Source organism: Sturnira hondurensis, unplaced genomic scaffold (genome assembly GCF_014824575.4).
Source record: "Sturnira hondurensis isolate 20B ecotype Veracruz unplaced genomic scaffold, ASM1482457v3 Scaffold0008196, whole genome shotgun sequence".
Lineage (NCBI taxonomy): Eukaryota > Metazoa > Chordata > Mammalia > Chiroptera > Phyllostomidae > Sturnira > Sturnira hondurensis.
Window position 1 is genome coordinate 27,486,496 of NW_028080827.1, and position 24,187 is coordinate 27,510,682.

Here is a 24,187-nt window from a genome sequence, read left to right on the forward strand (position 1 = left end):
ATGCTTCAGCTCAGCCATCTCTGGCAGTGGGAGCTGACCACCCCACTTAGTTTTAAGCCTTTCAGATAAGGCATAATATTCATTATCAATTGGTTGGACTCTTTTCTTTTCTCAAGGATTCTACTTTTTCAAGAAGGGTGACTGGTCAAACCATTATGTATATCCGTGTAGGAAATATGCCTTTACCTACCACAGAAAGAGGAAGAATACTTTTTGCAAAGAACTGGGAGTAACTATGCCCAGAGATCATCTAATGCCCTTTTGTCCTCGGAGGAAACGTGTATGATTGTCTCCTGAGGCAGCAGTCCTTTTATGTTCTTAGTGACTGATCCGAACGCACGTAAGGTCAAATTCAGCGGTGCTTCCCTCTCTATTTTTTTTTCTAAATAAGACTTAAAAGGGTGTTTTTGTTTTGCTTTGTTTTAAAGTTCTACTAATATCTTAGAATTTTCTGGATGTCATAAAATTATTTTTAGAGTATGCTAAAAGTAAACCCTAATTTTACACAGAAGCTCTTAACATTACCTAAAATATCTAATTTTTTAAAAACATTTTATTCATTCATTTTTAGAGGGAAGGGAGGGAGAAAGAGAAGGAGAGAAACATCAGTGTGTGGTTGCCTCTCACATGCCCCTCAACTGGGGACGTGGCCGGCAACCAAGCGCATGCCCTGCCTGGGAATCGAACCAGCGACCTTTCAGTGTGCAGGCTGCTACTCAGTCCACTGAGCCACACTAACCAGAAATAAAAAAATCTAACTTTGATAACTGAGGTAATTTTTGGACCTAACATTTCTAAAGTCCTTTTAGTTTTGAAGAGTTCTCAGATCTGCATCATACTAGGCATTACTCCACCTCTTTCCTGCGACCACTCTGTTGTGAGAGGATAGAATTGCTAACTCACAATAAATGACTTGAGCTTAGTCTCTAATGTAGCATTGCTATGACTTTTCTTTAAAACCTCATATCAAATCTACTTTTTCATCTCTGATTTATAAGATCTAATTTGCTTTTCATTTATTTATTTATTTGCTTTTTAAAAATAAGGTGTGGGGGGTCCTGGCTGGTGTACCTCAGTGGACTAAGGATGGGCCTGGGAACCAAAGGGTCAGCGGCTTGATTTCCAGTCAGGGCACAGGCCTGGGTTGTAGGCCAGGTCCCCAGTAGGGGGCATGAGAGAGGCAACCACACATTGATGTTTTTCTCCCTCTCTTTCTCCCTCCCTTCCTCTCTCTCTAAAAATAAAGAAATAAAATCTTTTTAAAATCTGATGTTGGGGCAAGTGTCAAAGGTAGACCCCAGTGAACCCTGCTTTGGAATTCATCCCCTTTTTCATTGACTGTGATCTGACCAATGAGTTGCTTCAACCAGCAGAATGTGGTAGGAGTGATGCTGAGCCCATTCCATCACTACCCACTTCTGTTTCCTCCTCTTGGAACATTTGCTTTTCAGAGTCCTGGGCTCCTAACCCACTGCCCTGCTGGAGTTCAGAGCCCTGGGCTCTTGACTCACTCACTGCCTTGGGAAAACATGTGCAGAGGCCTCTAAGACAGTATGGAGATGGAATGAGGTCCAGCTGTCTGAGTGTCCTGGTCAAGCCCTAGCTGCTGGCTGACTTCAACTACATGAAAGATTCAAAAGAGACTGCATGAAATATTCAAAAGAGACTGCAGAAGAACCACCCAGCTGAGCCTCGCAACACACAGAAAAGTGAAACAATACATGGCTGTTTTTTAAGCCCCTAAGTTCTGAGGCAGTTAGCTATGTAGCACAATTAACAAAATATGGCACACTTCTTAACCATGAGGCTCCAAATAAAAAGAAAGTGAGTTGGTTTTCTCAGAATAATTCATATGCTAACTTGAAGAGTTTTTACAGGACAGTAAGCATTCAGGGCACTGAGTATCCTGGTTAGTGAAGAACATTCTTATTCTTGATCATAAAACTCATCAAAAACCGAGATCCTCTCCGTCCTGGTCCTCACTAGGGCTTGTGGTTTCTTCCTGATAGTCCCCAGCGCCTCTGAGTCGGAGCTGGAACTGTCCCAGAGAAGCTGCTCCAGGGCCTCTTGTTCGTGGGGCCTTTTCTCTGTCTTGCCGATTTTCCGGGCGCAGTCATCCCTCCTTGTTTGATGCTCTAAAAATTCCGCATCCTGTGGATTTCCTACAAAAAGTTAAAAGTTTGTTTACTTTATTCTTCCCTGACGATATTGTATTTGTTTAAGTGCTGATGTTTTTATGAACACTGAATAATCCATTTGCCATTTAAAATATGTATAAAGGATTCCAACTGGGAATGTATTAAAGATGTTTTTCTTTTTCTTTTGGTAAAAATTTAAATTTTCTGGAAGTCACAAGAATAATGTAACACATACCTGTGTACTCCAACCCACCAACAGTATTTTGTCTCAATAATGATATATAGTGACTTGTATTGCAGTATGTGCATATAAACACACACATGCATATGGCTACTTTTCAGGAGAAACATTTGAGAATTAGATGCAGAGTCACTTCCCTCCTCCACATACATCACCATAAACCTCCTAAGAACAAGGACAGGAAAGAGAAAAGAAGAAAAAAGAATAGGATAGGGGATTATTCTTGAATTAGAAAACACAGAGACAAGAAAAATAAATGCAACGTCTGATCCTGGACTGGATCCTGGATCTTAAAAAGAAAGCACAAATGGGGAAACAAAAAGTAGCTGTAAAGGGCGTTACAAGGACAACTGTAGATATTTATATATGGACCATATATTAGAAAATAGTGTGTTTTGAAGTTAAAACTTTTAAGTGTGATGATTGTGTTGTGGTTATCTGGGGAAGTTGCTCTTGTTCTTAGGAGATGGCTTTAAAAAATGCTAAGTAAATAGTAGTACAGGTGTCCAGATAAGGCCAGAATTGGGAAGGTACCATTAAAGTAATGTATTTAGGGAGACACTTCCCATGAAGCATCTTGTTATTTTCACTATTACGTATCAGTCCCATCTATCTTCAGTTCTGTCTGTATTCCCATGCATTTAATGACTCATTTCATGTATGCTTTAACTTATACTTAGATTAATTTTTACGTAAAACCTACATAGTGACATGCTTTATATTCCCATTTTACAGATGTGGAAACTGAGGTTTGTGAGGGGTTAAATAACTAGTTTACCTATAATCTGTCTATGTATAGAATAAACCCATGTAGACAAATATATAGCTAATAGTTACGGAGAGGATACTATGCACCAGGCACTGTTTTAGGAACAGGAGAAGGTCCCTGCTTCCATGGAGCTTACATTTAGTAGATACACTGTTGGGGTTCCAATGAAAGACTTTGGCCCAAGTCCATGGCTTTTTCTACCCACTATATTCAATTCATGGCTTCCGGAAAGGGCAGTGGCCTCATAAACATGCTAATACTAAGAGAAGTGTGAGCCTGAAAGAGTGATGTTCACTTTATATAAGTTATATATTGTTTTGTATATACATACATATAATTTATTCTATAAATATATGCAAAGCATGGGCAATTTCATTTTAAAGAGGCAGCAAAAAACAAAAGCTGATTTTCGTTTTTGTATTTCACAAGAGACCTGAACTCTCACCCCATTGTCCAAAAGAGGGGACAAGAATGGGCCAAAGTAGCATTCAATAAGAGGAGATGGGTACAGAGGAATCTTAATGAGCAGAATATGACTAGCAGAATGCTCATGTAAGTCTATGGTCTTGGCTACACTCCACTTTTAGGAGAAAGCAAAGTGAACTGCTTTTAGAATGCAGGGAAAGAAATCAAAAACTCTCTTTGGGAATAAATAAAAAGGAATCATTGCTCCAGCATACAATGACTGCAGTGGTGAAATCTCTAGACTTTGCAGAGGGCAGCTCTTGAAAGATAAGGTGGAAGAGTCACAACCTCTATTTGCAGACTTTCCCAAGGTGATCCTGGGTGGAGGCCCAAGTCCCTGGAGTCCGATGAGGCTGTACGAGGGGGTGGGTGGAAGAGCATGCTTGGGAGTCAGAGGGACCTGGCCTTGAATCTTGGCTCTGTCATGTGGGGGCTAATGGTAACTCCTGCCTTATAGGTTGTGTGAGGATTAAATGCAATAATGCGTTCTGCCTGGCTTGTAGTAAGCACTCAATAAACCTTTGCCAGAGCAAAATGAAACAGCTCTAAAAAGCATGAGGGGAGCAGAGGAAAACCCCCTTTGCCTGGTGTCATAGTCTCTCCAAATCTGAGGCATCTTCCAAAGACTATACCCGAGTTGGTTTTCTTGGCCTGATCCCAAGCGATGAGTATAAGTGTCTAACTGTTGCTGGGGCACTTGTCTCGATTGTTTTGCCACTATTTTTTTTAATTGTAAAAGATGTTTCTTTACATGACTACACAGCATATTTCATTCTAGGACTTGGGTATAGGTTAAATAAATGCCTTCCATAGATTATCAATTATTTATCCTTTTCTTGTTTAATGAGCTTATTGATTAAGCATCTCGTTCCTCTGAGCAAGAGCAATATCTCTTTCAGCTGGCTCTTTTGCTTCTCAGACACCCAAGGCCTCCAGACATATGACCAGCATTTCCTTGGAGCTCTTGGTGGTCAGTCTGGCCGAGGTGGGGGTGTGGCCCGCAGATCAGGAGTGGGGGCTGGGTGTGAGAGTGGCAGGAGACGAAGCTGGGAAGGAGCTGAGACTTCGTCTTCAGGGTGATGGAGGCTCATTGAAGGGATTTTCTTTTTTAACCAGACAGTGAGTTGGTCAGACGTGCGTTTTGTAAGACTACTCCACCATGGCTGCACCACTTCTAGGACTTTAGTGTGCATGGGAATCGCTTTGGAATCTTCATAAAATGCAGGGCCTGACTCAGGAGGTCTGGGGGTGGGGCCCAAAATCCCACATTTCTTTCTTTCTTTTTAAAAATGTTATTTATTTATTTTTAGAGAGAGGGGAAGGGAGGGAGAAAGAGAGCAACATCAATGTGTGGTTGCCTCTCATGTGGCCCCCATTGGGGACCTGGCCTGCAACCCAGGCATGTGCCCTGACTGGGAATGAACTGGCAACCCTTTGGTTCACAGCCCCAGTCCACTGAGCTACACCAGGTAGGGCCCACATTTCTACTGAACTCCTGGGTGATGCAGACTCTGCTGGTCTGTGGACAGTACTTTGATTACCAAGTAGATCAGTGCTTCTTAAACTTCAGGGGCATCAGAATCCCTTGGGTGGAGGTGTTAAATCCAAATTTCTGGGCCCCACCCCTGCATTTTCTGATTTGGTCACTCGGGCCAGGGCCCTAACAAATTCCCAAGTGATGCTTGGTGCTGGTGGTCTGGGGACCATGCTGAGAACCACTGAAGTGGAGGACTGTTGTGAAAGGGTGAGAACCTGAGTGAGGAGCACAGTCGGGAGGCTGTAGCCACAGCCCTGGTATGACATGGTGACCTAAGGGTGACATGGGGAATGGGAGAAGGAGGGCAGATTTCAGCACTAGGTGACATCAACAGGACTTTGTGACTGACCAACTGCAAGAGGAGGGAACAGAAGGGCTGGAGAGGCCCCAGGTCTCTGGCCCGAGTGACACAGGACATGGAGGCCTCACTGAGACAGGGGATGAGCAGGAGCAGGCTTGGGTTCCATTTTAGACATTCCAAGTGTGCTGGAAGGGGAGCTGGGCCGGGGACAACAGTGTCTGCATAGGGCGCCAGGTTGGCTGATACCAATTAGCCGTTTAATATTTTCTCCACATGCTTCATTCTCTCTCACTACAAGATGAGGCTCTTTTGCCTTTTTTCTCCATGGATGGAGGAAGTATTGCCAATAATGCATATAAAGTATAGTAAACCTCTAAATAGAAAGAAACATCTTATTGCAGTGCTTAAACTTCTGTGTTTTCTTCTCGGCCCTCCAACATTACATAATATGCCCACTATATCCTGGGAGGCAAAATATCAGCAGGGACCCAAGACAATTTGCTGGCCTTTCCCTCCGGCCCCCTAGAAATATATCTGATGCTGTTTTAAACACTCAAATGAATATTTTATTTTACTGAAACAATTTGCATGACTCACCTGGACTTGGGTTGAAGGTTTCATCGGGCAACAAGGTTAGAAAATCACCATCCTCATTTCTTGGGATGCCATGAAGGGTTTTCTTGGCTTTATGTTCCCTCAGTCTCTCCTTATTAATCCTTGCCTCCCTGTGCAGACTCTTTTTCAACTCCGCTTGGGTCTGAAATGATCAGTTATAGATGGTTAAAGTCCTTCCTCCCACTTCCACCCCCAGCTACTTTCAGCCACTTTGCAAGTTGGGTGCTTGCCTAGAGAGCTCTGTGGTCCCCTACTCAGAGCATGGTTCTCTCTTTCCTGTTAGAAGGCAGAGATGTTCTTTCTGCACAGTTGGTTAGGAGAAGGGGGAGTATGCCCTCAGTCTCAAAAAGGGGAGGACTTCTGTAAAAGCATTTCTCTGCAGGCTAGTTGATATACTTGGAATATGAGAGTTAGAGGGGCCATTACTGTAAAGGGGTTTGTTAAAGAATCTTTTTTTGTAAGAGAGTTTTGTGGTACTAGTTGCAGAGAGGCCTAGGCATCGAAGTGAAGATGAACTCACCCCCTTTCCTTTTACTAAACCAAGAAAAAGGATCTAACCCCATGTTTCTGCTCTATCCAGATGTCCTAGTCGAAAAGGAGAGACTGGAGACACAGATGCATCCTTGTGAGGACGAAAACAGGAAAGACTCGGTCGGTGGCAGAAGAGACCTTGCTGGTCCCTCCTAATTCTAGTAGTTGAATCTTTTGGACCCAATAAGCTAAGCAAAGCCCGGAGACGAACGCTTCACTGTGTCCGTGTGCAGGGCAGGAATCATGCAGAGTGGCTTTGGGGAATGTGACTTTCTTCCATTTTCTTCGCATATTTACCTCTTGTCTTTTACGGTTCATTTCCAGCATTTGCATCTTATGTAAATATTGTCTTTTCCCAGGAGTATACATTGGGATTTGCATCTTTTTTTCCAATTCCTTCTATAAAAGACAACACATTCGTTAGTATGAGGTCATTAGTTACTGATTCTGCCATCAACAACTTGAAATTCTTTTAGGGACAGAACAAGATCAACCTGCAATCATAATTCACAGAGATCTCTGGTGACATCCCAGGGCCACTGCAGTCCCCGATAAGTCCGTTGTGTGGCTCTCAGTGAATGAAGTGGACATGTGCAGTGTGCGTATTGTAGTTGTTAAGGTTCCTGTAGAGTCTTACAGGCCTTGAACGGACACATCTTTTCACATCTCATTTTGACGGGATATCACTTCCCCTGGGAACAGATGCCGATTACTTGCTTCCCAGAAATGTGTTCTGGTTTTGTGAGACCTGCCTCTCTCTCCTCCTGTCCCTTCCACTATTGACTGATGGTCTGGCTGTGAACTTAGAGGGGAGCCACTGAGGTTAAGAGGAACCTGTTTTTGTAGAGTGTTCCCCCACGTACCCATCTAATATATTGCAGCTCAGGAAGGACTTGAGGTTGATTATTTGTGACTTTGGTGCTCTTCCCCCGGTGAGTCATAAGCTCCAGTGAGACAGAGCAGACAGGCAGCTTATACAGGGCAACCAGGGGTGCGTGCATTCACCACCATATGTGTTCGGTGATGTTTCATGTTGCCCTGGGGACAGTGACTGTGTTTGCTGCTGCGAGCCTCAGGGAGGGCCCCTCTCCCCAGGCGCTGCCAGCATCACACACGTGGCCTGGAGGATCCAAAGTGCCTGGACATCTTCCCCCATGTGAGGCAGCGCACTGCAGTATCTCGCTGGCTCCAAAGTGAGTCAGGAGTGGGAAGTGTTGTGAATCTGCTCCCACCTCGCATTGTACGTTTTTACATGAGGGGAGTTTCCTCCGTAGAGGTGACACGTTTACAAAAGGGGAGAGCTCTACAGAAGGCCTTTCCAGGATTAGTTTTTGGTGCATTTGTGGAAAACAGGTCAGGAACAACCCACAGATAGGACTTATCCTGAAAACTGAGAACAGGAAGAAAGATTTAGTCCCAGAGGAAGAAGTGAAAGAGAGGTGTTATGCGGGACCTTTCCACACATTTGAACACTTCTAGAATCACCAGGTTCCAAGAGAAATTCCTCTGTCTCATCTACATCTCCTCATTTCACCGGGAAACAGGAAAGGGCTACAGGTTCCCCTGAGAGGCAGGAGCTGGTCCCAGCTGGAAGCAGGCCCAGGAGAAGATGGATAGCTTTGGGAAGTTCTAAGCCTGAACAGCACATTAGCTTGATTTGCTGTGAAGTCTTCTGGGCAGGGAATACATGAAAGGGACAGCCCCCCCCCCCCCTCCNCCCCCCCCCCCCCCCCCCAGTTCACCACTGTAGTTCACCTTTGCTTTGTGAGTCGTCCTGGCTTCTTGCTGGCTCAGGATCCTTTCAGAAGTAATTACTTGTGGCAGGTCAGCAGGTTCAAGCTTCTAGAAGTCCAACATTTAGAGCATTCAGCATTCCTCGTGCCGTGAGGTGATGAGACATAAAAGCCAGGCATTAAACTATCTTAACACTTTGCAAAAGCAGTGCTTGCTCCTGAGATGACACCGAGAAGGCGATTTCAACAGGATTATAGTCACTTCTGTGCAAAAGGCTTTTCAGCCTCTCTGGGTTCTTTATTCTAGGGCACCATTTTCAGTGACTTATTGATCTAAATATTGGTCGGAGAGTTAAAAGACTAAGAATCCTTTTCTATCCTCGTTGAGGGACCACATCCAAAGTAATCAAACAACGAGGACTTTAGGGTATTAGGGATGAAAGAGGCACCAAGAAGTTACTTTATTTTATTCATCTCTTAGCCACCCAGCTGAGCTCTTCCGTCCTGCTTTTAAGGTCTCCAGAGAAGCTCCCCGAGCCCCCTCAGTAATAATCAGCAGTGCTTATGAAGCTCGTGTAAAATGAAAGTGCAGTGCGCTCACAAATTTTAGACATGACTGTTGCTAGCAAGGGCTTGGCTCTGATGGGGGAGGCGCCCCCGGTGTTGCTAGGGGTCACTAAGACTGGGCGGCAGTGGATGAACTGGTGGATCTGCCTCCAGCCCTGCTTGCCTCAGATGACTTCTGGCTCCGGAAGCTGGAGCACTGGGCAGCGATTGAGAAGGCTCAGGACATAAAGACTGCTCTGTTCACACTGACATACAGTCAAGGACCTGGAGGGTCACAGAGTTTATTTCTTCTCTCAGCGAGCAGTTATCGCACAACTGCCACGTGCCAGGCGTGGGGATACAGTGGTCCGCAAACAAGGGCACGGTTCCCCACGGAGCTCGCAATCTATGGGGGGAGCAAACACACTTTTGCTCAAGTGATTATGTAATTAAAAATTACAAACTAATGAATGCTTTAAAGAAAAAGCCTACAGGGCAGGGCTGTGACAACATGCACCTGGAAGCCATCTCGGAAGTGGGAGGGTGTTATGAGTTGAGCTGTGTTCCTTCTCCCAAATTTATATGTTGAAGTTCTAACCTCCAGGAGCTCAGAATGTGACCTTACAGTGATCCCTCACCTATGGTGGGAGTTATGTTCCAGAGACCCCTGTGATAGGTGAAAATCCTCGAAGTAGCAGCGTTATATTTGTTTTATTATTTATATATATTTTAAGGCTTTATAAACCCTTCCCACACTCCCATAAACCTTTCCCCCTCTCTTATTAACCTTTCCCATACTCTTATAAACACTTCATATGCCCTTAAACACTTTCTATACTCCTAAACCTATGTAATTTTAACAACACATAAAATTCTATATGGGTACTCACCAGTGAAGTATACAGTCATCCTTCGCTATATCGCAGTTCACTTACTGTGGCTTCACTGTATTGTGGGGTTTTTAAAGCTGCGATATAGCAAGGGAACAACTGTATTGAGGAATAGGGTCTTTGCAGATACAATTAGCTAAGATGAGGTTGTCCTGGAGTAGGCTGGGCCCTTAATTTAATATGTCGATAACCTCATAAGAAGAGGAATTTGGACAGACACACACACACACGGAGAGCACCACGTGAAGATGAAGGCAGACATTAGGGTGATGCTTCACAAGACAAGGAAAGCCAAAGACTGCCAGCAAGTCCCCAGGACCTAAGAGCAGGCATGGGACAGGTTCTTCCTCGTAGCCCTCAGAAGAAACCCTCCTGGCCAGCACCCTGGCATCAGACTTCTAGCTTCCAGAACTGTGAAACAATGCATTTCTGTTCTTTGAAGCCACATGATTTGCTATACTTTATGAGTGTGGCCCTAGAAAATGAATACAATGGGAAGAGGGGTGAGGAGACCATGCACAAAAGTTTCCTGAAGAAGCAATCTTTCAGCAGAAGTTAGCAGGTTGGGAGTTTTAAGGGGACTAACTAAGGCATTCCAGGAAGAGAGAATGGCCATGAGGTAAGAGTGCATGAGCTGTTCAAGGAACTGCAGGAAGTCAGTTGGCTGCAACCAGAGAGGAAGAGCAGCTCAGACGAGGCTGGAGTCGGAGGCCAGGGCCAGCTCATGCCCAGCCTGATGGGGGAGTGAGAATCAGATGTTAGTTTTCTTAAGACCACGGGCAGCCATTGGCATGTGCTCAGCAAAGTAGTGATATGATCACCTTTGCTTTCAGCAAACAATCACTGTGGCTGCAGTGTGGATACTAAACTAAACTAATGAGAGCAGTCAGGAGGCCAAAGATGATGGGCTGGAATTCATGGAAGGAGGTAGGTGGGCTCCACAAACATTTAACACCAACCAAACAGGATTCATGATGGTTGGTAAGGCGGAGTAAAGCGTCCAGATGACATTCAAGTATAAGGGACAGATGGTGTTACCCGTCCCTGAGATGGGGAACTCTAGAGGAGGACCAGGTTTGGGTGGAACATAGCAGGGAGAAGCCAATTTGGTTCAGAGCAGGTTGCGTTTGGGAAGCCTTTGAGACGGGCCGCGTGGATGTTGAGTAGACACTCAAAGAGACAGGCACAGTTCTCGGAGGACGGGTCTGTGCAGGAGATGCATGTGTGGGGATTGTTCCTGGGTAGAGAAAAACTGAAACCACAGCCACGGGCAAGGTCAGGAGTGAGAAGAGCAGAGCCAATGAGCCCAACACGGAGGGCCTGTTGAACAGGGACAGAATGGCCAAGGAGACCTCGAAGTGATGTCTCAGGAAGCAGGAGGAAACCAGGACACCACGCTGCTGCAGCAAACGTGTGAGCACAAATCCCTTAGTTCAACATGAGAGGCAAATGCTATTTGCATTTTAAAATCTTTTTCACCGCAGTCTGCTTTGTTGTGTTATCAAGGGGTAGTCCTGGAAGTCAGTGTGGCTTTCAAGGGTGAAAAGAGAGAGGGAGAGACCACAAGAAACGGATGCTGAGCATCCAGCACTCACAGTGGGAAGCATGACATACCCCGCCCCCCACTACTACCTATGGAACAGTTTCCTGGACCCTCGGCTTGGCCTGAACCGTTCTCAGAAGGGCAGCCAGCATTTCTTCCTGCTAGATAGAGCAGCCTAACATGAGAAAGTGTTTTTGTTTGTTTGTTTTTTATCATAATGACTTATCACAGAGGTAATGAGAGGTGACCAGTACTAGTTAGAGAGGTTTGCCTGGCTCTCTTCTCTGCAGAACATGAAGGTACAGAGCCAATGGGACCTGGCACACAGGAAGCAGCAGCTGGTCCTGAGGGGGAATGGAGTAGAAAGGGAAGGGGAAGGGGGACCGAGGGCAAAGGAACATCCAGGCGTGTATGGAATGGAGAGTCGGTAATGACCAAGGAGAGAGAGAACAAGGAAGTGTTTCTACTGTCCCTGGCTTGGTTCATGATCCAGGTCTTTCTGGTGAATAGGCCCCTATGCCTGTGTGGCCACTGCTGTCCCTCATGCTCAGGTCACAGTGTGTCATCTTGTTCTATTATCATGGGAACCCGTGAATGACTATGATGATTCCCATGTCAGAGGTCAAATACGTGTCTGAAGGTGCATGGCTAGTAAGTGGCGACTCAGGGTTGAAGCTCAGGTCTGTCCAGTCCCACATTTCACACTTTTTTCTTTACTTTTCCCTATATCTGGTTTTATCATTAGAAACACTTGGCATTAAAAAAATCCTGTGCCATTCATTGGGGATTGAGATTCAATAGGTCTGGGCTATGTCCTGGCAAAAACCCCCAACTCATATATACAGTATATATACTTGTCTGTATAATTCATTAATACACTTTATTTTAAAAGCATACTTAGGTTCACAGAAAAAGTAAGCAGAAAGTATAGCGTTCTCATATACCTTCTGCACCTAAACCTGGTATCAGCATCCCTCACCAGAGAGCACATTTATTACACTTGACAAACCAACACCAACACATCATCATCGTCGTCATCCAAAGTCTTCAGTTTACACGAAGTTTCACTCTCAGTGCTGCCCATTCTAACGGGTTTGGACAAACGTACAATGGCATGCACTTACCATTGTAGCATCACATAGAGTAGTTATATTACCCCCCCCAGATCCTCTGTGCTCTGCCTGCTTATTCGTCCCTCTTTCCCTCCTTACTCCTGGCTGCCACTAATACTTCTATTATTGTCTCTATAGTTTTACATTTTCCAGAATGTCACAGAGTTGGAATCAAACAGTGTGTAGTCTTTTCAGATTGGTTTCCTTCATTTAGTTTCCCTGCCTTTTCATGCTCAAGAGCTTGTTTCCTTTTAATGCTCAATACTATTTCATTGTCCGGATATATCACAATTTATTTCTCCTTTCATCTACTGAAGGACATCTTGATTGCTTCCAAGTTTTGGCAATTACAAGTAAAGCTGCTACAAACATCCATGTGTAGATTTTTGTATGAATATGAGATTGTAGTTCATTTGGGTAAATGTCAAAGAGTGTGATTGCTAGATTATATGCTAAGAGTATGATTACTTCTGTAAAAAAATCTTCCCATGTGGCTGTACCATTTTGCATACCGCTGGCAGTGGGCGGGTTCCCGATTCCCCGCATGCTCTCCAATATTTGGCGTTGTTTGTGTTGCGGACTTTGGCCATTCTAATATGTACGCAGTAGCGTTTCACTGCTGTTCTAATTTGCAATTTTCCAACGACATATGATGTTGAATATGTTTCCATATGCTTAGTTGCCAGTATATCTTCTCATTTTCTTGATACTGTCTTTCACAGAACGTAAGTTCTTAATTTTAATAAAGTCCAGCTTATCAATTCTTTCTTGGGAATACATATTTTTCAAAACTCTCCGGGGGTTCTGATGATTTCCTAGGGTGGGGTCCACTGGCCTCCATACTGTCTGAACTGAATGGAGGGGCCCCCTCCAAACAGACCATGGTGGATTTGTTTGTGGGGCACTGGTGAAAAACTGAGTTTGAAGAAGCCAACTATTTCAATATTTTCAGCTATTTGAAAAATAACCTACCCATAAGTTCCTTAAGCCAGGTGTTCCTGGGAAAGTAGGAATCTGTATTTTTCTATTTTCAGCCTCATTTTCATTTGAATCCTCAGTTCTGGTAAGTGTTGAGTAGTAGGTGTCTTGAAGTCCTCTATCCAGACAATTTCTTCCTGGCCTTTGAAAAGAGCCAGGAGGCCCACACTATTTCTCCATGAAGGACACTAGGTGGCAGCAGCTAACACTGCAAATAGGATCTCTAGGTTAAGTCCCATGCACTTGGCCTGAGAAGCACTGCAGACAAAATTGTTGGAAAATCGGCCTCTCCAAACAAATAGTCAAATGACATTGCCTTGGAATTCTGGCTTCGTGTTATGTTCCTTCTCCCTGCCTGGAAAACGAGATGCCTCACTTCATCATCTCCAGAAAGAATACAGTGGGAGGAACTGGTGGGGTGAGAGCTGTTTTCATTTCACCACTTAGAAATAAAACTGATTATTTGTCTAAAGATTTCTGCATTGTTTGGCTCCTTGAATAAAACAAATTGTCAGGATGGCCAGCTGCAGTGTCACAGAGGAGACTGAAGGAAGGAGATTACATCGAGCCGAGGTCACTGAACCTGGGGACACACACCAACCTGAGACAGTGCCTTTTAGTTAGTAGCGGGACAACAGAGGTGGGCAGGAGCACCTAGAAGAAAGTCTAAAGTGCGTTTGGCATCTGACTTAAGACAGTGTCCTCCCAGGTTCTGGGAGAAAAGGTAAAGACGTCCAGAGCAGCTTTGGAGCAAGAAATCGTAACACCAAGGAGGAATTTCTGGTCAAGGCATTGCAGTGGGTTCATATTTTAATAATATTGTTTCCTCCAAACATACAGAGGTGAAAAATAAAACATAAACCCAAAAAGATATGGTCAGGCTTTAAATATAAGATATATATCTCCATGGACCAGAAAACTCAGGGGAAGTGGATCTACAAAACATTTGGGGCTCCTGATGGCTGTGCGTTGTTTCTACCAGGTAAATGGTAGGTAAAAGTTATCCACACAAGATGGGAAACTAGAGCCAGGCTCACAGTGTCAGCTCAGGGGTTGAGTTGTTCTTACCTCTTTCCCTGCTTAAAAAGACCTGCATCAACATGTAAGCTGGCAGATTTGTTTGGTATGCGTTGTCCAAAAGTTGAATATGAATAAGCGAAGGCTTTATAAAGATACAGTTGAAAGCTTAGATAAATGGATAATTTGGGGGAAAAATATAAGTTAGCAAGATTAAGTCAGGAAGAAATCAGATACCTAAACCAACTAAGAACTATAAGACAAATTTCTCAATTCCCCAAAAGTTCAGGTGGCCAAAGATGGTTTCACAGCCCCATTTTACCAGACTTTTCTGGAAAAAATAACTATGTTTATCAAATGTTTCAGAGAATGGAAAAGAAGAAAAGGTAACCAACTCATTTTAAAGATTTTATTTATTTTTAAAGAGAGGGGAAGGGAGGGACAAAGAGAGGGAAGAAACATGGATTGGTTGCCTCTCACGAGCCCCCAACTTGGGACCTGGTCTGCAACCCAAGCATGAGCCCCCCCAAGGACGAACCAGCGACCTTGCACTTTGCTGGATGATGCCCAACCCACTGGGCCACAGCAGTCAGGGCTCAAATTTTCTAAAACTAGTATAACTTTGAGAGCAAAACTGGGAAAAGAAGTATAGGGAAGTTAGCCCTGGCTGGTGTGGCTCAGTGGATTGAGTGCTGGCCTGAGAATCAAAAGGTCACTGGTTGGATTCCTGGCCAGGGCACATACCTGGGTTGGGGGCCTGGACCCCATTTGGGGGCATACAAGAGACAGCTGATCAATGTTTCTCTCTCTCTCCTTTTCTCTCTCTAAAAATAAATTAAAACTTTAAAAATAGAGGAATTATAGAACAGCTTTACCAATAAAAATTGATACAAAAAATATAAACATATTTTAATAGATTATTTAATAGATGGAGTAAAAAAATCAATAAAATTTAATACACAGCCCTGAAAAAAACTCTGAGCACACTAGGAATAAAGAAAACAACAATTTAATAAGTGGCGTTCTGCCAGTTATCTTCTACTTGTTTCTCCAAACCCATTCACCACATTTCTCTGCCCTTTTCTCTGCCTATGAGGACTAAGCAGTTTCTCCTGCCTTCTGGCTTTCCATTGGGTTCAGCCACTTGGGAGCCCTGTTGGGAGATCTGAGAGAAGAGAATGAGATCAGGATATTTCTTCCTCTGGCTCCCTCCCTGGCTGGTCATGCTGGCTGTCTGGGCCCCTCTCAAAGCAGCTTCCTCTACCCGACCCTCTCAGTCCCAGTTCCAGAAGTCTGGCCCTTTCCTAGTCCTTTTGCCTAGAGAGAGTTACTCCTCAGCTGCCATTGGCAGGTGTTGCAATACCTTCTGTGATTTTCCTAATCCAAACCTGTACGAAGTTAGTTGTAAAGAAAACTGCCTTGAACTATGCTAATTTGCGTGTTCTCTTTTAAGTCTCTGACCAGCATCTATCCAAATCCTAATGCAATTATAGTCTTAGGACCAGTGCCATCGACATCACAGATGCGACAAGGATGCCCATTATCACTGCTTGAGTTCAACGTTGCAAGGGACGTTCTTTCCATGCAAAAGTCAAGAAAACCAGTCCCAGGAACAAGGGAAGAAAGAAAAAATATTCTTATTTATAAGAGACAGTGTCTACATAGAAAGTCAAGAAGAATCCGTAGACAAATAGAATTTCTACGGTATTTCAATAAAGTTGAAAATTCAATGTACAAATATCATCAGTTTTCTTGTTCACCAATAATAATCATTTACAAGTCATTTATAACAGGAGGGAAAGACCCTACAGAATATATTGATGTCCATTTGTAAGTGTCAACGTGGCTAGGCCAGTCTCCAGTTATTTCTACACTCATCTGGAGGTTGCTGTGAAATTCTTTGGTAACTGTGGTTAGAGTCCATACTGCACTGACTTTAAGTAAGGAAGATTCTTTTAAACAATCTGGGTGAGCCTGATTCAGTTGGTTGAAAGGCCTGCAGAGCAAAGCTGAGGCTCCCATGAAGAAGAGGAAGTGTTGCTTGTGGAGCGGCGTCAGCTCAGGCCCTGCTGCCCAGCTGCCCTTCCTGATGGCCTGCCCTGTGGACGTCAGACTTGCTTTGCCAGCCTTCACAGTCATGGAGCTTACTTCCTGCAGTAAGTCTCTTAATATATATCTCCATCTGCTTATTCTGTCTCTTTGGTTGAACCCTGATTGATAAAGGCCCTGATAAATAAACATAAAAAAATTACACAAGACCCCTGTGGAAAAATTATGAAATATTGTTGAAATATCTGAAAGGCAATATGACTAAACAGGGATTTCTGCCATGTTCATGATTTAGAAGACTCAGTATTGAAAATCTGGTTAATTTTCCTCAAGTTCATCCATTGATGCATTCCAATCAGAAAACTGACAGAAGACGGAGAGTTTTATGTGGCGCTTGCCAAGAAGTTCCAAACTTTACATGGAGGAGCAAAGGACTATGAATAGCAAAGGCAATTCTGAAGAAGAACAAAGTGAGGAGACTTTCCGCATTGGATATTAAAATTCAGTTTAAAGTTACACAGTTAAGACAGCATAGAATTCTTGTGTAGACACCAAGCAACCAAGGCAACAGAAGACAGAGTCCAGAAACAGACTCATGAAGCTCTGGAAATAGGATATTTGACAGAAATAACATTTCAAATCAATGGTCAAGGAATGGCTGACTCCCTAAAGAGTACAGGGACAACAGATTAAGCAAATGGACAGAAAGTAAAACTAGATTCCAACTTCACACCTGCACACAAATGAATTTCAGATCGATTAAGACCTAAATGTGAAAAGTTAAATATTACAATTGTTAGAAATAGAGAATATAGCTATGTACTTGGAGAAGATAAAAATTAGTCAGAATATAAGACATATACAACATTAAGATTAAGATGGAGACATCTGACATTAAAACAGGAAATCTGCATGTATACACACACACATGCCAAACGAGAAAGCAAGCTGTGGGTGAAGAGATTCGCAACACATATTACTAACAAAAGACCAGGTTTCAGATATGTAAAGAACTCTTACGAATCACAAAGAAAAAGATAATAGAAAATGGGCAAAGGACTAGAAAAGATAAAGGGACTAAGTTTGTGACAAATTGTCTAATACCGAAAACAAAACCACGGTTTTGTTACAAAAACAACGTAACAAAACCACCAGGGCAGAACCACCCTCTTTATCTCTCATCAGCAGTCTTTATGCTCACCTTTCCCTCCTCTCCACTCACTCATTTGATGTGCATTCAACACACGCTTATCCATCACCTATGATGTGCCACGTACTGTTGTAAACACTTGCATTCATTAGTGAAGACAACAGACAGAGATCCCTGCTTCTGTGAAGGTTATATTCTAACACTAGGGTTGGGGAGAGGGTGGGGAGGTATTGAAGAAAATATACAATGGAAATAACAGATAAGTACATTGCTTGCTGTGTTTGATGAAAAGAAGTGCTTTGCAGGGCGGGGGGGGAAGGATAGTGAATGGTCAGGGCATTTGGTAGAGCCAGGGTGAGGGTTGCAATTGTCAGTGGGTTGTCAAGATGAGCCTTTCCAGGGAAGGTGAGATTTGAGCAAATATTTGGAGATGAGGGAGTCATCCAAGATCACCTGTGGAAACACCATGTATTGCGGTGGTTGGGGAGAACATCTCCTCCTTAGGCTGGACCTGAGATGGCTGACTGAGAAGGTGAATCAGGCCAGAAGGGACAGTGATGGTCAACTCTTCAACTGGAATAGGCACATTTGCATCAGAGTTCCCTGGAGGAGGCTCTCAGATTTCAGCTGCTCCAAGCTGGAGAGAACCCTAGTTCATGACCTGCTCTTCACTCGAAGAGTAGATGGTCAGCAAGTACAGAGTGCCAAATACACAACTCAAGTTATTTAAGTGCAATTAGACTTGGTTTAATAATTTAAAATACTCTAACATTTTTCTCTGGCAGAGATTAGGCTATTCATTAGCATGTCATGGGAACCCAGCATTTATTATTCTCTCAAAAACCCTTTTGCAATGGCAAATGTGCTGAGCCTCATTTGTAAAGATAATTAGAGTTGATATCCTTCAGATATCTGTCAAGTTCCCAGTGATTTCCCTCTTCTCAGGGAGCTGCTTTCAGAATCTGATGGGGAAGGCTTTGCTGCACACATTTCTACTGCATGAGCATATTCTCTGGTCACAGCTCATTGGACCAAAACCAGATTCGTGAGCATAGCTGAGCCAATAAGATTTCTTCTCCCAGGAATTTGGAATTGGAGCCAACAGAGCCAGGCCACTCTGACTGGAACTCTAAGATGCAAATTCATGGTCATATTTCACTATTGGTCTTGAGTAGCAGAGAAAGTTGATTTGCAGGGAGAGAGTAAAGCAAATGCATGGAGAAAAGCTTAGGGGAGACACATAGAGAGTTCTGCTTTTCAAGTTCCAGGGCACAGCCCTTCCCTCAAGTTCAGGGGCCTCCCAGCTCTTGGGCTCAACAAAACACTCCTCTATCTTTATAATTCATCACATTGGTTGTTTTGGCTAGTCAATTGGGCTTCCAATACAGTGATGCTACAGGTCTGTAGTAGGGAGTGTGCTTTGATGTTCTCATTCATACCTCTGTTCATTCAGTCACAAAATTTTGTGGGGTACACATTAGGGTGTTAGTGAATGAATATATAAGACTGAATAAAACATACTCTTTGCACTCAAATAATTTGTTTGTCTTGATTCTTCTTTTTTAAGGTGCTGGTTAGGTTGTGGGGGTGTAGTCTTTGAAACACCAGAGTTCTCTTTGAGCTCGATGGACTCTTTTAACTTATTTAGCGTTAGTAGATATAAAAAGTACTTTGTGCACTATAGACTGCTACACATTTCCCTGGTTATAGTAATACCTTCTATGTGAGATATTCTTCTTAGAGTCTCCACAGTTACGTGTTAAACACACTCCTTTGAAAGGATATATTTGATTTAGGAATAAAACATAAGTTTTAAAATTGTTCAATTTAGCTAGAGATATGCTTAAAAAATTAAAATCACTTTATTTTCATTCAACAATATTTTGAGGTTTCTGATACTTTGGGGGAAAGGTGCTTTTTGTGATTAAAGGATATATAGTTACATCAATAATAATTGTGAGCTTCTGGAGAAAACAGGTAAAATAAAAACCAACTGAAACAGAAATAATGCCTCACCATGAACTCAGATACACCTGGAATTGGTCTAGTCATCTGGGTGAACTATGTAGCAGCTGGGCTTTGGCTCCATTTTTTGAAATGTCAGTGATAGATCCTGCTCACAAGAAAGGCCCCAGCCTTCCTTTTAGCTGGTGCTCATTTTCAAGGACCCACTCATATATATCTCTTTCCCCTTCTAGGATAAGAGTTCTTAGAATTTGCAGTTCTCTAGAGAAAATGCATTAAATATTTATTAAGGTGAATGCATTTAAAATTCTTGCTCTGCTGCCTTGCAATCTAATGTCCTCAATTTCAACAACCAGTGAACACTTAGAACAAGAAAAGGTTAGGGACAGAGGGCCATAGAGATCATCTATGCCCAGTTAAAAGCACGGGCTTTGGAGAACTGGATGATATCTGGCCTCTGTTGTCCTTGCTTACTCTTTGAACCACACGGAGAAAGCAAAGATAATACATCCTTTCTCACAGAGGGGTATAAGGATTAAGGGAATGACATAGATCAAGTTATCTAGAGCGTATCTGATCTGTAATAGGTGGCGATTAAAAAGTAGTAGCTATTGTTGTTTATTACAAGTGATTTCCCCATAGTCATCCAACTAATCAGTGCAAGCTTCAGGTTCTTTGAATCACATCATGGCTATGTCTTTGATACTATACTATCCTTCCTTCTTTTGGTGGTGGCCTTGAAAGTGAAATCATTACACAAGGAAACTTAAAGAAAGATGGTCTCACCCTGGCTGGTATGGCTCAGTGGATTGAGTGCTGGCCAGTGAACCAAAGGGTCACTGGTTCAATTCCCAGTCAGCATATACGCCAGGGTTGCAGGCTAGGTCCCCAGTAGGGGGGCATGTGAGAGGCAACCACACATTGATGTTTCTCTCCCTTTCTTTCTTTCTCCCTTCCCCTCTCTAAAAATCATGAATAAATAAAATCTTTTTAAAAATTCACAGATTAAAAAAAAAGAAAGATGGTCTTTGCATTGACAACATTCTTTTTAACATTATTCTCATTCTCATTTGCTTGGTGCTTGTCAGGGTTCCTCTCTATGATTATCATTAAAAAGGGATGTTACCATTAAATTCCTTATGAAGCCCTTTGAATTCATCTTACTTGAAGTCTTCGGGGTGGATGCCTTTTAATAATACTTGTTTCTGTCTGTTCCAGTGGGATGTCAAAATACAGGGCCCTGGGCACTTGAAGAATTGGGGGAGAAGCAAAAAAAAGACCATTAGAAACAATTTACTATTAAAGTAGGCTGATCATGAGTTTTTAGACGTTGTTAGCACAATTCTGCACCTTCTTTGTTAAATGTGTGTAACTTATGGGTGGAATGTGGAGATGAAACTTATCAGGCGGGAGCCCTACATGCAGAATTGACAAAATATTAGCCTAGATGCAGGATTGAGTCTCTCCTTTCCTCATTTTCTCCCCAGATTGATATTTAGAGGAAGAGCCTACAATGAAAAATGTATTGATGACAAAGTTTATTCAAACACAGAATTTGGCACGTAAAATAGAAACTTGTTGATTTATTTTAATTTCATGAAATTGCCCCAACATAATAGAGTAAATCGGGAAAATATAGCATTAAGAAATGAAAATAATCCCTTTTAAGATGAAATAGATAGATAAATAGATAGGTGTTAGAGAGGTGGTAAAGAAATGGAGCATGAGTGTATCACAGGCGTATGCAATGCTAAGCATGGGATGCTCCTAGTTAAACAGTCTCCCGAGCTGGGGAAAGCCATTCCCACAAATTGCCACTATAATACAACATGGCAATATTCTCTCCTGATAAAATAATGCAGGGCTAAGCCGTGTTAGGAAACAGAGAGGCTCAAGAGATCCATTATGAATTTGACTTTGTAGCTTGATTATCCTGGGCCCTGGGACTGCTACCATGGCCAGCAGTGCGTGAATGCAGTTCTTAGTCAATTGCACTTCCAATACAGAGAGAGAGAGTCCTTCCCTCTCAACAAACTGGAAGCATTCTGATTTCTAGATTCTCGTGTGGACCATCCTATGGTTCCATTTTGCATTTACAATGGGAAAATTCCTAAGTAACAATGTGTTTCTCTCCTCAAGACATTTGAATGATCACCTTAAGAACTTTGCTATGTCCTTCTTTTCTTTCAAGAGATGCCAGCATAGTGAGCAAAACAGAAATGACAGCAATGGCGAAAAACATGTGGGGTTTGAAAATCCAAATAGTTTTGGCAAAATTTTCTCCAGTAGCCTGACTACTCTGTAACTATGTGCTATGGTGTTAGTGATAGCACCCCATTATTTGATTCTCCTGAAATGCCATAGGCAACATCAGGTAGTTATTTTCACCCCTGGTTTGTGGTTGAAGAAAACTGAGGACGTAAATAGCCCAAAGTCATACTATTTGGTATTTGGTGGAGCTGGGTTTAGAACATGGGCCCCTTGAAAATAGTGGTCAAAATGCTCACCATCTCCTAGCTATTTATTTTTAATGTGATTTTTCACTTCATAACTAAGAACATTTCCCAGCTGGGACTCAAATCCATTAGAATCAGCTTTTACCATCCAGTTACCAAAATCTTAACACTCTGAATAAGGGGCTTACGTTAAAAAATAAAAAAAAGAATTCTTCAGTAAAATTAAGATGAAAATTCCCACTCCTACCCTTAGAAAGTTGAAGAACATAAAAGCATAGGTTCTAGAACCAATCAAAAGTTGTCAATTACAGAAAGTAGCCATTCTAGGTGAGATTTTCTAGTTTCTGAAGTAGAATAAAGGCTTCTGGCCAAACTGACCAATAATGGGAGCTTATTTGTGTCATTGATCCAGAATGTGAAAAGTGAAAATTACATACACCTAAAGGCACGTTTACGTTGTGTCTGTGTACTATTCTTCCCAAGTAAGAATGTCTGTTTAATTACCATTATGGTTTTCATAAGCACTTTACATGTAAAATAGCCCAGGATAATTTACAGCCACTTCAGGCTCAGAGATTTCTATCATAATTGGAAAACATTCTCTTAGTTCCTCAAATAACCATGAAAAACATGGAGTTGGAGAGAGGGCGACTCACCCACTCATCTCTACTGTGATAAATCAATTCTGTTTGGGGCGCTTTCCAAGTTCACTTAGAATGAACTCCTACAGTGTGGCTTTCACAGCAACAAAGCCTGATGCATTACACAGCACTGGAGAGAATGATCTAAATTTAGAATCTAAGTGAAACATACAATCATTACAATTTATCACACCTTTATCTAAATAATTTTAATTGTCTGGCAAAGCTACCTATAAACCTTGAAAGCACTATAAACTAAGCTAAAACAAAATGATTTCTTTCTTCTCACACGAAATGCTGAAAGCCTTTTATGCAGTTTACATACTCACACTAAATGCACCCAGAATATTTACAGCTGACAAACCTTCAATCTCCCATTGAAAGGTATTCCCTTATATTTCAATACTTGAGGAATTTTCTGAGATTACAGGGCAAGACAGGTAAAGCTATCAATAGCTCTCTTGACACAAATACACGAATTTCATGCTGGGTTTTATGTTTACCTGCAGGATATCTCCCAAACCAGGTCTCTCTCAGAGGTGGCAGCTGCCCTTCCAATGCTGGGTTCCGGTCCTGCAGTCTTGCCAAGGAATGTGCACGCGTTTCGTCCAGGTTCTGATCGAATGCAAAGTCCACAGGTGCCGTTGAAGGCATTTCTTCCGCTTTGTTTTGCAGAGGGGCTACTTTGGTCACTCTAGGGTGCGCCTTCGAGGGGCCCAGGCCCATTTTACCTGAAAGACAGTCAAAAGATAACCAAGAGGGAAGTGGTGTGGGGCCTTTAATGTGGGCTGTTTTAATCAAAGTATTTCGAAAGTTTACCTACCCCCGTTTTACAAAGCAGTTGTTTCCTTCCTGACATCTTTGTAGGTCTGCTTCACCACGCACTAGCCCCTCTGGCCACTCCCTGGGAGGCTGGTTTCCATGGAGACTTCCCTTCAACTCCCATTTTGCCATTTCAGACTGAGAAAATCCAGTTAAACATTGACTTGGTTATGCTGCTTTCTGGAAGACTCCGTGGTAGGAATAGGAATCTCTATTGATCATTAAACAAATCTCTAACACCAGGAAGGCCATTACGGGTGACGGGGAGCAGACGTTTGAGAAGTCTTCAACTTGACCCTTTCACTGCACGTACCTTTAAGCTCCATCTGTAACAAAACTACCAACTAAGAATAGCTAACTCACCACTGGAAGAGAGGGGATGCGTGCTAACCATTTAGGGTTTTGTTAATTTTTAATTTTAATTGAAAAATGTATCTTCAAATAGGTAAAAAAACAGCAGACAGGTTAATATAATTTGGTTTTTCTGTCGATGACTTGAATTGCCTTTGAAGGAGATAAATACGTTACAGGAGCACAGGAAGATAACAGGAATTTTTCCTAAAGACTAGGGGACAAACTTCTTGAATAAATGGTTCAAGTAAACCTTGAGTTTTAAAAAATAGGCTGTTTACTATGTTTTTAAAAATAAGGCAGGGGGAAGAAACTTGAAAGAAATGTGCTAAAATAT

At 42.6% G+C, this 24,187-nt stretch overlaps 1 protein-coding gene across 3 annotated transcripts; it reads right to left on the reverse strand.

Annotated features, from left to right (window-relative positions):
* Window positions 1-1,907: 1,907 nt before the first annotated feature.
* Window positions 1,908-23,632, reverse strand: CCDC198 (coiled-coil domain containing 198). 3 transcript variants are annotated; one of them, XM_037054385.1, is made up of 6 exons: window positions 23,181-23,632; window positions 20,745-20,827; window positions 8,353-8,439; window positions 6,895-6,993; window positions 6,049-6,208; window positions 1,908-2,162 (listed from the first exon to the last, which is right to left on the reverse strand). In XM_037054385.1, the coding sequence occupies exons 1-6, from the start codon at window positions 23,401-23,403 to the stop codon at window positions 1,927-1,929; spliced, it is 888 nt and encodes a 295-aa protein (XP_036910280.1). In that variant the 5' UTR covers window positions 23,404-23,632; the 3' UTR covers window positions 1,908-1,926. The 3 variants fall into 3 exon arrangements, with proteins under 3 accessions (XP_036910280.1, XP_036910282.1, XP_036910283.1); XM_037054387.1 differs by having other exon boundaries at window positions 20,707-20,827; window positions 23,201-23,446; XM_037054388.1 differs by lacking the exon at window positions 23,181-23,632 and adding an exon at window positions 21,000-21,076 and having other exon boundaries at window positions 20,707-20,827.
* Window positions 23,633-24,187: the final 555 nt, after the last annotated feature.